The sequence below is a fragment of the Condylura cristata genome, unplaced genomic scaffold (genome assembly GCF_000260355.1).
Source record: "Condylura cristata isolate star-nosed mole 26May11 unplaced genomic scaffold, ConCri1.0 scaffold00034, whole genome shotgun sequence".
Classification (NCBI taxonomy): Eukaryota; Metazoa; Chordata; class Mammalia; order Eulipotyphla; family Talpidae; genus Condylura; species Condylura cristata.
The window spans coordinates 13,695,715-13,710,551 of NW_004567135.1; the positions used below are offsets into that span (position 1 = coordinate 13,695,715).

Genomic DNA, 14,837 nt, shown 5'->3' on the forward strand with positions numbered 1-14,837 from the left:
TTTTTATATCCAATTTATATCATGGGCATGGTGGAGAATTACTGCAGAAGCTGTGCATTTATCACTGTTTCATTATCATTATTTTACTACAAAAGACCTAGAAAAAGGGAAGAAAAAATGGTCAAGCAACTCTAATGTTTTTAAAAGCACAGGGAAATTAGCTACCTAGGTATGTATCCTATCTTCTGCCTTCTTCCAAAGAGACATGAGATAGCAGTTATCTGTAGTTCATAAAATATAAGAGAAAATGAGATTCTGATAAAGACCTAGTTAATATAACTGTTTTGAGTGTGAAGTTTGGCTGTGAGTTTCCTCAGAGAAAAGACTATGACTGGCCTACCAATTCATCCGTGTACTAATTTGCCCACAGCTGTTTTCCTCCTGTCTCAAATACCGCCTGGTCTCATTCCACATGTTGGGCTGATCACCACACACAGTGTTACCTTGGACTCATACTCACCCCCATTTCTTCTTCCCGTACCACATACTGGGCCACTTTAAAGGAGCTCAAATATTCATTCATGCCCTGCAATTCTGTGTCTTCAGTCTCATCCTGATTACGGTCCAACAGTCGTTCAATGGCCTTATCATCGTAGTGGATCACACTGCTGTCCTCTCCCTCTTTGTTGTCTCCTCCTAGAAAGAATCAGGGGTCCATGCCCTCCAAGTTAGCTTCAGCAGCTACAGCGCAAAGAGCAAATCCCACAGGGCCACTGGTCCATGCCCAGGCATCAAAGAAACCTGTCAGAGAGGCTAACCCTGACACCAAAGCCAAGTTCCCGACTAGCTCACCCCCGTCTGTGGCCTCATCCTTGAATAGCTCCTCAGTGCCAAACTTGAGGATGTCATCAAGCTCCTGTTTGGACATGGATCCCGTCTTGGAGCCCAGCCCAGGTCGCACCACTAGATGCGTCAGCATCATTTTCTTCTTCGCCACCTGCGTGATGCGCTCCTCCACTGACGCACGGGTCACAAAGCGATAGATCATCACCTTCTTATTTTGCCCAATACGGTGAGCTCTGCTGAAGGCCTGGAGTTGGGCAATGGCAAAATCAGCAGGTGAAGGAACGCTCTTTACCTGCTACTGCTTTTGCCCCAACTTCTAGATAAGGGAAATGCAGCACAGGGCAGAACTACAACTTCATACAAAACTTCTTTACACCCCAGCAGCCCCCAGACACCACCTCTATCATGTTACCCAAAACAGGACCATAGCTAACCCAAACGCTCTGCTTTACAATAAGGTAGAATAATCTACATCCAAAACATCTACTGTTCCCCCCTGAAACAATTAATTCCAGATGGTGGAGCGCTCACAGAGAACATTGTGCATTCCCGGAAAGTCACTACATACCAAGGCTGCTACCTCTGCTCACCTGGATGTCATTATGGGGGTTCCAGTCAGAGTCATAGATAATAACTGTGTCAGCAGTGGCCAGATTGATTCCAAGGCCTCCAGCTCGTGTGGAAAGCAAGAAGCAGAATTGTTGAGCACCCGGTGCTAAAAACAGAAGCAAAAATCTCATTAGAAGTGTCTCCTGAAGTCCCATTAACAAATGTAGAAGGAAGGTCCAGAAACAGGAAACTTGCTTAGGCAACTACAGTAATAATCACTGCCAGCAAGGTCCACCTGTGGATACTGAAACCAGTGTCAAAGTTCAAAGGGAAACAGGAGATTACTACTGTCTCAAATACCTCCCTCAAGACAGCAATTACAGCAGGAAAAAGCAACTGTCCAGCAGAGACAGTGCACCTCCTTAACCCAGCAATCAAGGTGTGTCACCAGCAAGGATGTTATCGACACATCACGTCCTCAAAGTCGTGATGCGTGAAAAAGAACTTTTGTGGGATTCTTGTCCAAATGTCCAAACTCAACCTAATCAGAAAATACCAAGCAAACCTGAACTTGAGAGTCTACAAAATAACCAGAGAGTGCATGCTGGAAGTTTCAACATCATGAAAGAAAAGGCAAGAATGAGTTCTGCAGACAGAGAGAGAAACAAACAATGCAATGTGGGATCTGAGGTTGGATTCCTGAGACCTGGGAAGGACATTAGGGAGTAACATGGTGACGTTCAACAAGGCTGGGAGCTAAGTCAACAGTATGACACCAGTGTTAATGTCCTACTTTTGAGAATTATTACATATGTCGTTATTATGAAAGGAAACTGGGTAGCGAGTATACATGAACTCTATCTTTTTTGCAACTTCCTTAAATCCAACATTACATAAAAATAAAATATTAAAAAAAAAAAAGCATAGGCCCTATGAAGCTAGCCACAGCCACTGCAACACGAGTACATTCCCTGGCCAGGGAGGTGACCCACATGGAGCAGAGTTCTCCTGACCCGCCTGACCCGCCCACTGCTCCCCTCAGCAGTGTGTTTCAGTGATCTCCCTGTTCTGCTCCCCACTCTGTCTCTCGTGAATCCTCTCACCGCCCCTGCACCTCTGGCCCGTACCCGTTCTTGTATGAATAAATTAATAAATCTTTAAAAAAAAGGGTACTGCCACTGAGACTAAGTCTGCTACTAACATGCTACTGAGTTTAGAGAGGTCCTGGCCCCTCTCAGGGCTTCAAGAAACAAAATGAGGAGAGTAAAATAAAATGCTCTTCTTCCTAGCAGAACAAATACTCCAAAGGAAAAACTCTCCTCGGAACAGTCTAACAGTTGTCCAATGAAGACATTCAAAAGCTTCACTCTTCCACATCAACTGAGACCTAAAAACAAATATACAGAACAGCAAATGCCTGAGAACAAGATAATGAGAACATGCCAGGCCCCTCGCATCAGGTTTCCTTAGGCCTTGCTCGCTCGTCACAGATGCCTTGAGGCAGTGTGTGGGAAGGAGGAAGAAGGGCTCTGCAGGCCCGAAGACACAGGCCAGTGGAGGCACCCGGGTGGAAGCTCCTCCTCCTCGCTCACCGTTGAAGCGGTCAATGGCCTCTTGACGCATGTTCCCAGTGATCCCACCATCAATACGCTCATACTTGTAACCTTCATGTTCCAAGAAATCCTCTAGCAGGTCCAACATCTTGGTCATCTGGAAGAGCAGGAGTCTAGTTATGGCGGAGTCGGATGACAGTCCCCTTCCCCGGGTCACTGAGGAGGCTCGTCTGCTGCTGACCTGCAGCGCCCAGCCCACCACACAATACCTGGGAGAAAATGAGCACACGGTGCCCTCCCTCCTTAAGGTTCTTGAGCATCTTCTGTAGCAGCAGTAACTTCCCAGATGCTCGGATTAGGGCACTGCCATCATACATGCCATTGGGCATCTTAGGGGCTTCCTAACAAAGAAGCAAAGAGGCAAATATTGAAAGCAGCCCAGCGGGGTGGTTCCCACCCGGGGAGCAGGGGCCCAACATACCATTGCAGCCACAGGGAAGAGATATGGGTGGTTGCAGCACTTCTTAAGATCCATCACCACATTTAACAGAGAAACCTGGTTGCCACCACCACGAGCATTGAGTGCTTCAAAATTCCGAGTGAGGATGTACTTGTAGTACTTCCTACACAGGCAAAAGAGACAGCGGTCAGACTCACGGGCCTCACATGAGTCCTGACGCACGCCCCCAAGGTGTGCGAGCTTCCTGCTAAAGTATCTCGCTCTGGAAACAAGCTCCACCGTCACCACCTGATAACCAAGCACACGGGCTCCAGGGCCCTGGCAGCAGGTTTCTTTGGGCCTTGCTTGCTCCTGTCACAGATGCCTTCAGGCAGTGTGGGTAGGAGTTAAGAACCGCTCTGCAGACTGGCAGATGTCTGACTATATTTGCAAAATGGCGTCACTGCTTCCATCCCTTCCGACTCACTTCTGCATGGGGCTCAGCTCCACGCGCACAATCAGCTCTGTCTTGGACGGCATATTCTTGAATACATCAGCTTTGAGTCGCCGCAGCATGTGAGGCCCCAGCATGTCATGCAGCTTTTTAATCTGGTCTTCCTTGGCAATGTCAGCGAACTCTTCCAAGAAGCCTTCCAAATTGCTTCCGAAAGAGAAAGGAAACGTAGTTGGCAAGGGCAAAAGAAAGAAAGGAAAGTGATGTAAAAAAGGGGCAACAGGAAGAATTAAAAGCAGAATTACAAGCTGCTTATGGATAAATACACACTTACTGGAACCTCTCGGGGGTGAGAAAGTTGAGCAGATGAAACAACTCTTCCAGATTGTTTTGCAACGGGGTCCCAGTCAGCAACAGCTTATGCTGGAGTGAGTAGCCATTTAAGACGCGGAAGAACTGGTAAAGCAGAGAGAGGAAGGCTTTAAATTCGATGAAAAGAGGACTCGGATCTGTGCACCAAGTTCCAGCTGTTTCACTGCCCACTAGTGTGGCCCCACGCCCTCTCCATCTCCATCGTAAGGCCTGGCCCCGAAGGTTCTTCCAAGTGAGAAAGAAGGCAGACGACCACTTTTCCCTTCCCTCTCCTCCTATGCCTCTCAATGAGTGAAACCAGAAAACTCAAACAGAAAGTCAAAATCCTCTGCCGACCCTCACCTTAGACTGATTGTTCTTGAGCCGATGGGCTTCATCCACAATGAGGCAGGCCCAGTCAATGGAACCCAAAATGGCCATATCAATGGTGATCAACTCATACGACGTCAGCAGCACATGGAATTTCACAGATGCCTCTTTCTGCACAAGAAAGCCAGGGGTCCCTCATGTTCACCTCCGCCAGAGTCCACACCCAGGCACACGTGGGTGGTATTTCCTCCTCCCAGTATTATCCAGTTTGCCTCAGCCTCGAGACTAGGTCACAGAACAACAACTAGGATGGTCTCCCTCCCACAGAGATACCTTCATCCGGGAGGCCTTCTTGCCGCCGCGAATGGCGTTGTCTTCAAAGGAGAACTCATTCTCTCGGATGATGGCTCGGCTGTCTTTGTCGCCCACGTAGGTCACTACATACATATCTGGAGCCCACATTTCAAACTCCCGCTCCCAGTTGATGATGGTAGAAAGAGGGGCGCTCACTAGGAAGGGGCCTTTGGAATGACCCTTATGAGAAAGAAGAGAAGCAGCAGTTTAAGAACCAAGGGCCACACCACACTAGAAGCCCAGCAACCCCTTCTACCCCCGCCGCATAACAACGAGGTCGGACTCCTACCCTCAGCCCTCTCTATGTGTGGGGACACGCTGCCTATTCCTCTCCACAAAGTCGCATCTGCCGTGACAGACAGCTTAAAACCTTATTTTTTCAATCAGGTCTTTCCGTATTAATTCCACACACTATTCTGCTCCTCACAACTCAAACCCATTGTCTCAGGACTGAGGCTCTCTGCACCCACTACCAATTTTACCCACCACTCCAGCTCATCAAGTCTTTCTCTACATACACCTGTCTACCTTTCTATCATTTAACAGTATTCATCAGCGACCACTTTTGTCCTTGCTTTTTCTCTCCTCAGAACTAAGACCATAAGCACAAAATATCTACCATGGGCCTAGCTCTCCTACCTCCTTGTAGAGAGAATAGAGGAAAACCGCTGTCTGCACAGTCTTGCCCAGGCCCATCTCATCAGCCAAGATGGTATCGGTGCCCTGAGCCCAGGAAAAGCGCAACCAGTTCAAGCCCTCCATCTGATAGGGGTGCAAGGTTCCACCTGTAGCATCCAGGTACTCCGGCTGCCGCTCATACTTCACGGTCGGCTGAAAGATGATTAAGAATCAAGAAGTAACAAGGAATCACCTCTTTCCACTAAGAGAGCAAGTGTCTCTTCCTCACACATCTTCACTAGCTCTTCCTTGAACAGTCTTTAAAAAAACTGTGAGGAAGAGACCCTCAATGCTCACTGAAACTCTGCAATTGATTTGAGACCCTCCAGAAATAAGGCAACTAAGCTATCAGGCAAACAGGTCTCTGAGATAAGACCTATCACAGCCTGCCTGGCAATCCAGTAAGACTCTGCTGGTCAGAGAACTAGCCTTCTATTTCCACTAGATCCATCTTTTACTTTGTCAGTTGAGGTGTAACTGACGTATAACGTATACTTTCAGATGTGTAACAATACCATGTTTGGAAATATTGCCAAATACTGCAAACTGCTCACTATAATGACCTACTGATAGAGTCATCTTTTTAACCCTAACCATTTCATGCTCATATGAAACAAATTAAGACCCATGGAATTGAGCCAGGAAATAAGGTTAGAGGATCCAGGTTCCAATGTGAGTTTCACAAAGCTTGTGTGATTCCCCCCCCTCCACCCCACCGCAAAGGAAACACTTCCTCAATCATTTAAAACACTGCACCTCCCATGTTTCCATTTTTCTGATGAAAAGACAGTCCTGCTAGTATTTTCCATGACTGTTAAAGAGAAGTGGGGAGGAGGGGCAATAAGCCCCAAGGGGCTTCTCGGCTCTAGTCAGGACCTTCGGATCATACAGCCGAACCACATCACTGGCCTGGAGCATACAGACACGTCATCCTACACGACAGACTGTGCCCTCTCTCCCACATGTGCCCAACTCACATCAACTGTTGGTGTTTCAGGAGGCCGCTCCAACTTCCTCGGCTTTACTTTCTTGAGTTTCTTGCCTGGCCGTCCTTCCTCACCCCTCATTAACTCTCTGAAGGAGACACACACCACACAGTTGTCTAGGGTCCTTCTCAGTAAGGAGCTACCTCACCCCTCACCCAAGTCACTCACCTGTGATTCCAATAGCTCTGCTTGAACAGGTCATAGTCTTGTATCTCCACGTCCTCACTCTCCCAGGATGCCTGGTCATATGGCAAGTCCCGCCACTTAATCAGGTAATGGACATGGCCCTTCTTATCCACGCTGCAAAGTCAAGAGGAGAAAACATTCAGAGCCAGGCCATCCTCCCCTTTGCCTAAGTCGGCCCGGCTCTCAAAAACTGCCCAATAACCAGAGCTCTACTGGAGGCCAGGCATGCATAGCCACAGCCTCTACCACACCAGTCTTTGGACCAAAAATGACCTCTAATCTGGAGCTGCCTATGGCTCAGGCACCAGGATTCCGTCAGTTACTAAAGCCGCAGTCCCTGCCAGTGTAAGTCCATTTTCTTACTCCCTTTGGTAAGAATCTCCCCACGGATACACTGCCCACCTCCACAATGCCCAAGGCAGCCTGTCTGGGCCCTCTCCTGCGGTACCTGTGGTTGAGAATTCGGTGGATCATCATCCACTCAGGTTTTATCCCGTAGCGATAGAAACGTTCCTCCATCTCTGCAAATTTAGGGTCCTTGTTCTTTCGCTTTCGGCTCTTCTCTTCATCTCCACCAAAGTCCCCAGAAGGTGGCTCATCCATATCATTCTTCCGCTGATAGTTTCGGAACATCACTTGACAATGCAGCTCCAACTGCAAGCAGAAAGTCAGTCAGTCACCCAGCATTTGTTCACACCTTCTCTCCCCAAGGCGCTTTTCCCACCACCCTCTTCAGCGCAGCCCCCCTGGCTCTAGCCCATGCCAGGCTTACCTGCAGTTCAGACACCCAGGAGCAGTGCCAGTACGACATGCCCTGCCATTTCACAAAGAACTGCCGCTCTGGCCGCCCCTCCAAGGGCTTGGGGGAGGGAGTGTTGGGATCAGCATCTGGAGGCCGAGGCACTGGTGTGGGGGACGGGGGTTGACCCCATTTCCAGATTAGGATCTTCTGAACTTTGCCCTTAAGTGCTGGACACTGTGGGGAAAGGAGGGGACCCCACATCACATCTTCATCATGGGGAGATGACAGAGCCCACAGCCTCGACCTTATCAAAGGACAATTAAACTTCCTATTAAGTAAGATGGAATTCCAGGACACATCTAAGGAAAGAGTCCCTCCCCACCTTGGGACTTCACTCAGGATGACGGCATCACTCCTATTTGCGTGACAGAACCAACAGCTAGACTCCAACAACGCAAAGCAGACCTCGAGCCCAGAATTCCTCCCTCAGCCTCCCGAAGGCAGCAAGTTGCCCTATTTTACCATTCGAAATGACCAGCACCCCAGGACTGGATAACGAGACAGGGAGAGATGTTCTGAGCTACAAGAACATCCCCTTTAAGAGAACAAGCAAAGCATCCATTTCCTTGTTCGAAGTTAGTCTTGCATTCTCCCAGGACACCTGTCTCAGGGCTAAAAGGCCCACAGCTCCCCGCCAGCCCCTCCTGGCCTGCAGGCATGAGTGCCTCCATCTAACCCTTCCACTGGGGCTACGCTCTCCATCTCTCCAACTTGGCTGGGAAGTCACTCACCGTACAACGGGGACACAGCCATTCACCATTGGGGATCTCTGGAAGTGGGGGGTTCAGGCAGTGAATGTGGTAGGAAGAAGGGCAGGTGTCACAGCAGAGCAGCTCCCCACCATCCTTGCAAACCCGACAGAATTCCATATGGTGGTCATCCTCCTCTTCAGGGTCACCCCCAACCTCTTCCAGGATCTCCTCACCCTCTGAATTGTCTTCTTTAGCCTCCCACTGGATGCCTTCCTTCTCCTGCAACAGAAGACCAGAGTCAGATTATCCCCACCCCCCACCCCCAAGTCTGAGCCGCACCCATCCGCTTCAGAATGCTGCCTGAAGCCCACACCAGGACCACCACCGATTCCACCACCGCCAGACCCAAGCAAGCTTTCTCCCCACGCCCGTCCTCCCAGGGCTCCCAAGGGCCGCAACGGCTAAGTACTCACACAGTGTGGGCAGCTCCACTTGCCCTCGGGGGCCTTCTCCATGTCCGGATCCAGGCAGACCATGTGGTAGGCTCGGGGACAGGTATCGCACAGGATGATCTCGCCGCCTTGCTGGCACACCTCGCAATAGTCCTGGTGGTCTGTCTCATAACCATCCACAGCAGTCACCTCCTCCTCGCCTGGGCAAGGAAGAGGGAAAGCCCAGTTATTAGAAAAAAACTACCTCCCCCCAACCCCTATCTCCTTAGGGAGATTCTCCTCCACCATTCCCACCTCAGCCCACCACATACAGGTACAGAAAAGAAACACACCTTTCTTCTTCTTTTTAGTGGTTCGGAGTTTCTTGCGACTGCGGCTACTGCGGCTGGTGGAACCATCAGAAACAGAATAGCTATTGATACTGGCATCATCGAAGTCAGACTCCACATCTAAGTCATCATCCTCACTCTGGCAGAATGAAAAGGTACATGGTTAGAGGTTCACACCCAGGGGAAGGGAGTGGTAGAGACGGAATCACTCTTACCAGGGAGCCTAGAATCCCAGCAAGGCCTGTTCTACTTGGAGCCTAGTCAGACCTTGCCCTGCGGCCAGCCCCCTTCTCACGTGCCCACTGCGAAGGCTAGATCCTGCCATAAGCTGACGTCCTCTTGCTTAGCTAGGGCCCCCACCACAGGGCTGCACTGGGCGCTCACCGAGGATCTCTTACGCTTAGAACCAAAACCTCCCAGCTTGATTTTCAGGGGAGCTACTTTCTTGGGCTTCGGCTTCTTGGCATCAGGTACACGAGGACTACCCTTGGGTTTTCTCCGAGCGTTGGGACCTAAAAAAGTCAGAAGAGCAAATTAAGATCATCCCACCCAACGTTCCCCTCTAAACCCAAGCCCCGGTCTTCCCTCCAGGCTCTAGCTCAGTGCTGAAAGCACAGACTGCCCAGGCTTCCTCTGCCTTCAGCAGCCCCAGCCCACACTTGTCCTTCCCCCCAGGCAGCCCCTTTTACCTTTGCCCTCCTTGGTCTTGGCCTTTCGGATAGGCACCTCCACGGGAGGGGGCGGCGGTGCGACCTCTGTGGCGGTCACCATGCTCTCCACCACCGCCACTGCTGCCGCTGCGGCCGCTGCCACCGAAGCCCCAGAACTGCCTTTGAAGGGGTTGTTGGTGCTGAACTCCCGCCACTTCGCACCCAAAACCATCATCATCTTGGAGACAGCAATCTTAGGGTTTTTGGCAGCAATAAGGGGTCTGGCAGAGAAATGGGTAAGAACAGGAAAGGAAAAGTTCATGAATAAAAAGTCAGGAGAAGGGAAGTGAGCGGACTGCCCAAGCACTCTCCACCCCCAGGCTCCCCAAACCCTCCTATGTACCGGACAAACTGGCTGAAGGCCTTGTAGTTGGTGAGGGTGCGGTAATCCTCCTCAGAGAACACATGGTCAATGTCTTCCATGCCCCAGTCCTCCAGGAGCTGAGCAGATGATTTAGGTTCCTGCAGAGAGAACAAGGTCAAAGACCTGACACCTAGTGCCCACACCTGCTAGGAGAATTTGCACCAAGACGAAGGCTTGCAAACCCCAGGGTAAGAGAGCTGAGAGGAAACCATCAGCAGTAATGGAGAGAGAAAGTTCCAAAGGACCGAAGCAAAGGACAGAAACTGACAGCACAGAAGAGGACAGAAGTGCAGGCACCTTTGAATCATCATCGTCATCATCCTCCTCTTCCTCCTCCTTCCGCTTGGATTTGCTCTTCTTTTCTTTCTTAGGTCCAAGCTTCTTTTTCTTCTTCTTGCCAGGGGTGTAGTCGCTGCCCTCGCTGTCTGAGCGAAGAGCCACCTCTTCTTCCTCCTCCACAAACTCGGGCCCCTCCCCAGAGCTGTCCCCCAGCTGCCGGCATAAGAGCAAACGCTGGAGCAGGGAAGGGAGCAGAGGGAGACACACACACATGCTGCACACATGCTGACCTCAGGACAGCCCTGAGGCTCATCCCCAGGACCTGACCCTCCTCCAGACTCCAGGAGCAGGACACAAAGGCCCCCAGCCCTGCACCCTTCTCAGCACTCCTCCCTTCTTCCTCTGATTCCCCATAACATCCAGGCACCCACTCACCTCCTTTTTTTGGCGCTTGCTCTTAGGGATTTTAGGGTCCCGAGGTTTTTTAGGTTTTTTCTTCTTCTTGAGCTTTGGAGTTTCTGCTTCTGACAAATCCTCTTCTGGGTCCTCTTCGTTTTCTACATATATTTGGCAAAGAAGGAGGCAGGGAAAAGATCAATAGCAAAAGGTTAGAGCCTAATCCAGAGGCTTTAGACTTTATTCCCCCACCTCTTGTCCCAGATTCCACTGAAGAGAACAGCTATACTCTCCACAGAAGGAAGCTGATACTCAGTACAAAAACAGACAAAGAGAGAGCTGTATATGCCCGAAATAGGCCTGCCGGGCCAGACCGGGCCCACCTTGGGCAGCTGTCCAGACCCCTACCTCTTGGCCTTCATCCCTAACAAGAGCCTCTCCATCTTCACTGTGCAGCGGAACCAAGCTAGTTAGGCAAACAGGAGAAAGTGCGCTTGTCTACCTGTATCTATCTGTACCTGCCCCAAAAAAATACTCTCTAATCCAGGCAGTGAGAATGCAGGCCCTACCAGAAAAGCAAAAACCATTGCATACACTCCCATCACATTCCCGGAAGTTACCAGTTCAGGGGTCCCAGAAACCACGCCCACCCTCTGGATCATCACTGCTCAAAACAATCACAACTCTCACGCCCGATCTCACGCCCATTCCCAAACATAATTTCCTTTCCCCAGCTCCAGCACTGCTGTTTCTCCTCAGCTTCTCCTGGGTCAGTAGCCTCTTCTCCCCAGGGGCCCAAATCAGCCCAGCTGTCACCATCTCCTCCACCCTCCCCTTCCTCCTCCCATCTGGCTCCACCTCCTCCCCTGGCCCGGAGCACACACAAAGCCTGGGGTAACACTAAGAGCTCCTGGGTAGGGATAGGTGGGAAGGGGCACTGAGGGGGAGGAGAAGGCCAGAAGGCAGCCTCCTTTGTAACAGACATTCACACCAGCACACCAGCTCCCTCCTCCCTCCTCTCCTTCTTCCCAAGCCACCCCCGCCCAAGGAGGGGGGAGTGGAGAAGGGAGTGGAGAGAAGGAGGGAGTGCCTCACCCACTGAGGAGAAGGAAAATGGCTCCTGACCGCAGAAGCCAGCCCAGGGCACCCAGCTGCCAACATAGGACAGACAGGAAGTGGCAGGGGGGGGTGGAGGGGAAGACTACCCTACAGAAGACTTTCCAAATTATTACCTGGCCCCAAGTCCAAATGCCACCTCTCTCACACCTATGCTGGGTGACACAGTTCTCAAGAGGCCACTCTAATGTCCTAGGCAAGGAAACCCAAGACCAACGTAAAAGGTAACATGCGAGTAACTGGTTACTCCATAAACCAGTTATTTTTCTAATTACCAGAGTTTAGCTTTAACAAGTGCTCAGTGAAGCTATGGTCAGAGCACATAACCTTGTCTTCAAATTTTTAATACCTAAAAGATTTACCTGAAAGAATGAGAGCCCACAAAAAGTCTCAAACTCAGGTCACATCACCCCCACCCAGAGTCCAAACCACAGATTCTAAACCACCTCTCACAGACTAGAGGCAACAACAGACAGGAGTCGCATCCAGATCAAGAAAAAAGGTGCAGCAGCAGGCAGTGGTGGGCAGCAATATGCTTCTGCGATTCCCACAGAAGCTCTTCCTCCTGACCCCAGAACTAGCCCTAAAATGTCTCTGGCTCCGCCCTTTCTGAGGCAGATACCAGGGAACATGAGACATTAGGCTGGACAAAGCACCATCAGCCTCCCCTTCCCATTCGGCCCAGGATCAGGCCAGGCACAAGAAAGCCCCTCCCATTCCCTTGGGATTGGAACACCAGCCTGAGTCTCACCAGAAACGATCATTTTCAAGACTTCCCTGTCACCCCCCCACTCCCACCCTAATCAGTTACATCTTTCAGTTCTTCCTCTTCATCACCTCTACAAAAGCTGGAAGTGAAAACAAGGACAAATCCACGGATGCAAAAGGAACACACTTCCACTCACATAAGACCCCCCAAACTTCTCAGGCAGATACTGCGCTGACACGGCTAACAGCACTGACTGAGATATAGAAGATTTGGGAAAGGGGCAGGAATGGGGTGTGGCAAGTGGAAAAACTGGGTCATGCTACAGCTTGGGGCAGAGTTTGCCTGGGAGCAGAACTGCTCCAACACAGGGGCAGCCCCTCACTGGGGGTGGGGGTGGGGGGAGGCAATGGGAAGCCAAGATGTGCGCCCAACACTAGGCAGCACTACTATTCCTCCTGCCCCTCACAGAAAGTCCAGGGTCACCTCACCACTACCTACCACCACCCTAGGCACTTGCCCTCCAGTGCTGAGACTCCCTTATAAGTTTCTTATGTCAAAAAACGGAAGACTCAGGAGCAAGACTGAAGCCTCTTAAATGGTGTCAGGTTGAAATGCAGATGTCCAACCCAGGAGATGCCTGTAGAAACATCTCTCCCAGACCACCTCAGCTGGCCCCTGGAACGAAGGAGAGAGCAGGCTCCAGAATGAAAAGAAAAATCTAAACAGAGAGGATGAAGAAATGGCATCTAGAAAAAGAAAATAAAGCTTGGGGGAAAAAGGTTGAGAAGACAAGTGGGCTCTGAAAAAAGAATGAGGGGGACAGGCACTTGGAAACATGACATCAGTCATCATCTGAGAAGAGACAAGGGTTACTCCAATCAGGCATGGTGATTATACCTATACGGGTTTGGCCAGTCTAAGGAGCCACCCCAAAACACAAATAGCACAGCCCCCAACACACCTACACAAACACTTCACACTACCAGCCCAAACCCCAGGCTACCTGCAGAGACAGAAAATAAAAAACCCAGTTATGTCTACTTGCCAGGGGACGAGAGGCACCCAAAGGGTCAACTCCCTTGTTTTGCCCCCCTCATATATCCTTCAGGGTGACTATAATCCAATCTTTAGCCCCCATCACTCCCCCACTCAAAACATTTCAGCAATCTGCCTAGCTAATGGCGCTCTAGATCCCAGCTGAGGAGCGCAATTCAAACTTCACAGGAGAAACAGCACAGAAAACCAGTAACTGAGCAGAAGCTAAAATCCATCGGATAGAGTAACCAGCGCTCCCTCTTTCCTGCCCACCCTAGCAAGCACAGGATCCTTGGACAGCCCCCAATCCCACCAACCTCGGGACCACAAAGCCTCCAGGGGTCCCAGGTACTGCATTCCTCCAAGGACCCACACTGGGTAAAGTGCCAGTCCTGAGAGCTCCCTCACTGGGAGCTGCAGAGCATTCCTGAAGACAAACAGTGCAGCAAGCTTGCATCTTGGTCCGTGAGCCCAGGAGGCACATGGCTTCCACCCCCCTCACACAAGAGCTCCGCAGAAGAGAACCACTCCCTTCGGATGCCCTCTGCCTCAGACTGCACAGAGCAAGCAGAGAAACTCAACCCTGCCTCACCGGAGTCACCAGGGAGGGCCCAAAGGCCTCCTTCCTGCCCCGGGCCCCGAGGGAAGATGTTACCTGGGTGGGGTGGGGGCAGGCTGTTGTTCAAAAGTGCATCCATATCCTCCTCCTCACTGCCCGCAGAGCAGGGGGACGGGGAGCCCAGGCCCGACGCCATCCCCTTCCGCTCCCGGCCAGGGAATTGGCCCAGCTGCTCCTGCCGGCGGCCTGGGGCCCTCTGCACTGGCCCGAGTCACTGTGCGGGGGAGGGGGGAAAGAAAGAGAGAACAGTCAGTGACGCGCACTGCCCCCCTCCCCCACTCCCACCCGCTCTTTCCGCCCACCACTACCACCGGCCCCCCCCAACCCCGGCCACCCTAGCTGGGCACCCGAACCACTCAGGCTGAACTTAGTTCCACACTCCTGGGGGCAGCCCGGAAGCCGACTCCCAGAGCCGAGCCCCCCCCCCCAGATGAGACCGAGGGACGCCCCTGCGGGCAGGTTGGTGCAGGCGTGGGGAGGGGGAGGCCAGGCTGGACCGAACAGGGTGTGACGCGGGGGAGGGGGGTCCGAGTGGCCGTGGCGTGGGGGGAGGGGGACGGGGGGGACGGGGGAGACGGCAGGCGGCGAGGCGCTCGGGGACACAAGGTCACTTGGGGGTGGGGGGGCGCCTCCCTGCGCCTGGGGAGGGGCCAGTCCCCAGACAGGGC

General features: G+C 51.7%; 1 protein-coding gene across 6 annotated transcripts in view; it reads right to left on the reverse strand.

Moving 5' to 3' along the window:
- Positions 1–14,837, reverse strand: part of CHD4 (chromodomain helicase DNA binding protein 4) — a 28,389-nt gene that overhangs the window by 12,989 nt on the left and 563 nt on the right. Inside the window, exons 2-25 of one of the 6 annotated variants that reach the window (XM_004692881.2) lie at positions 14,206–14,383; positions 10,730–10,851; positions 10,313–10,507; positions 9,995–10,113; positions 9,631–9,872; positions 9,326–9,453; positions 8,945–9,080; positions 8,634–8,812; positions 8,200–8,439; positions 7,439–7,642; positions 7,115–7,320; positions 6,649–6,780; positions 6,472–6,568; positions 5,456–5,647; positions 4,796–4,996; positions 4,496–4,633; positions 4,116–4,237; positions 3,815–3,988; positions 3,370–3,511; positions 3,158–3,289; positions 2,928–3,045; positions 1,377–1,501; positions 793–1,030; positions 461–636 (exon numbers count right to left, since the gene is read on the reverse strand). In XM_004692881.2, the coding sequence (XP_004692938.1) occupies positions 461–636; positions 793–1,030; positions 1,377–1,501; positions 2,928–3,045; positions 3,158–3,289; positions 3,370–3,511; positions 3,815–3,988; positions 4,116–4,237; positions 4,496–4,633; positions 4,796–4,996; positions 5,456–5,647; positions 6,472–6,568; positions 6,649–6,780; positions 7,115–7,320; positions 7,439–7,642; positions 8,200–8,439; positions 8,634–8,812; positions 8,945–9,080; positions 9,326–9,453; positions 9,631–9,872; positions 9,995–10,113; positions 10,313–10,507; positions 10,730–10,851; positions 14,206–14,305 (3,858 nt within the window). In that variant the 5' untranslated portion in view covers positions 14,306–14,383. Of the gene's footprint in view, positions 1–460; positions 637–792; positions 1,031–1,376; positions 1,502–2,927; positions 3,046–3,157; positions 3,290–3,369; positions 3,512–3,814; positions 3,989–4,115; positions 4,238–4,495; positions 4,634–4,795; positions 4,997–5,455; positions 5,648–6,471; positions 6,569–6,648; positions 6,781–7,114; positions 7,321–7,438; positions 7,643–8,199; positions 8,440–8,633; positions 8,813–8,944; positions 9,081–9,325; positions 9,454–9,630; positions 9,873–9,994; positions 10,114–10,312; positions 10,529–10,729; positions 10,852–11,340; positions 11,503–14,205; positions 14,384–14,837 lie in introns of those variants that run through there. The other 5 variants (XM_004692880.2, XM_012732419.1, XM_012732420.1 and 2 more) reach the window with 5 other exon arrangements.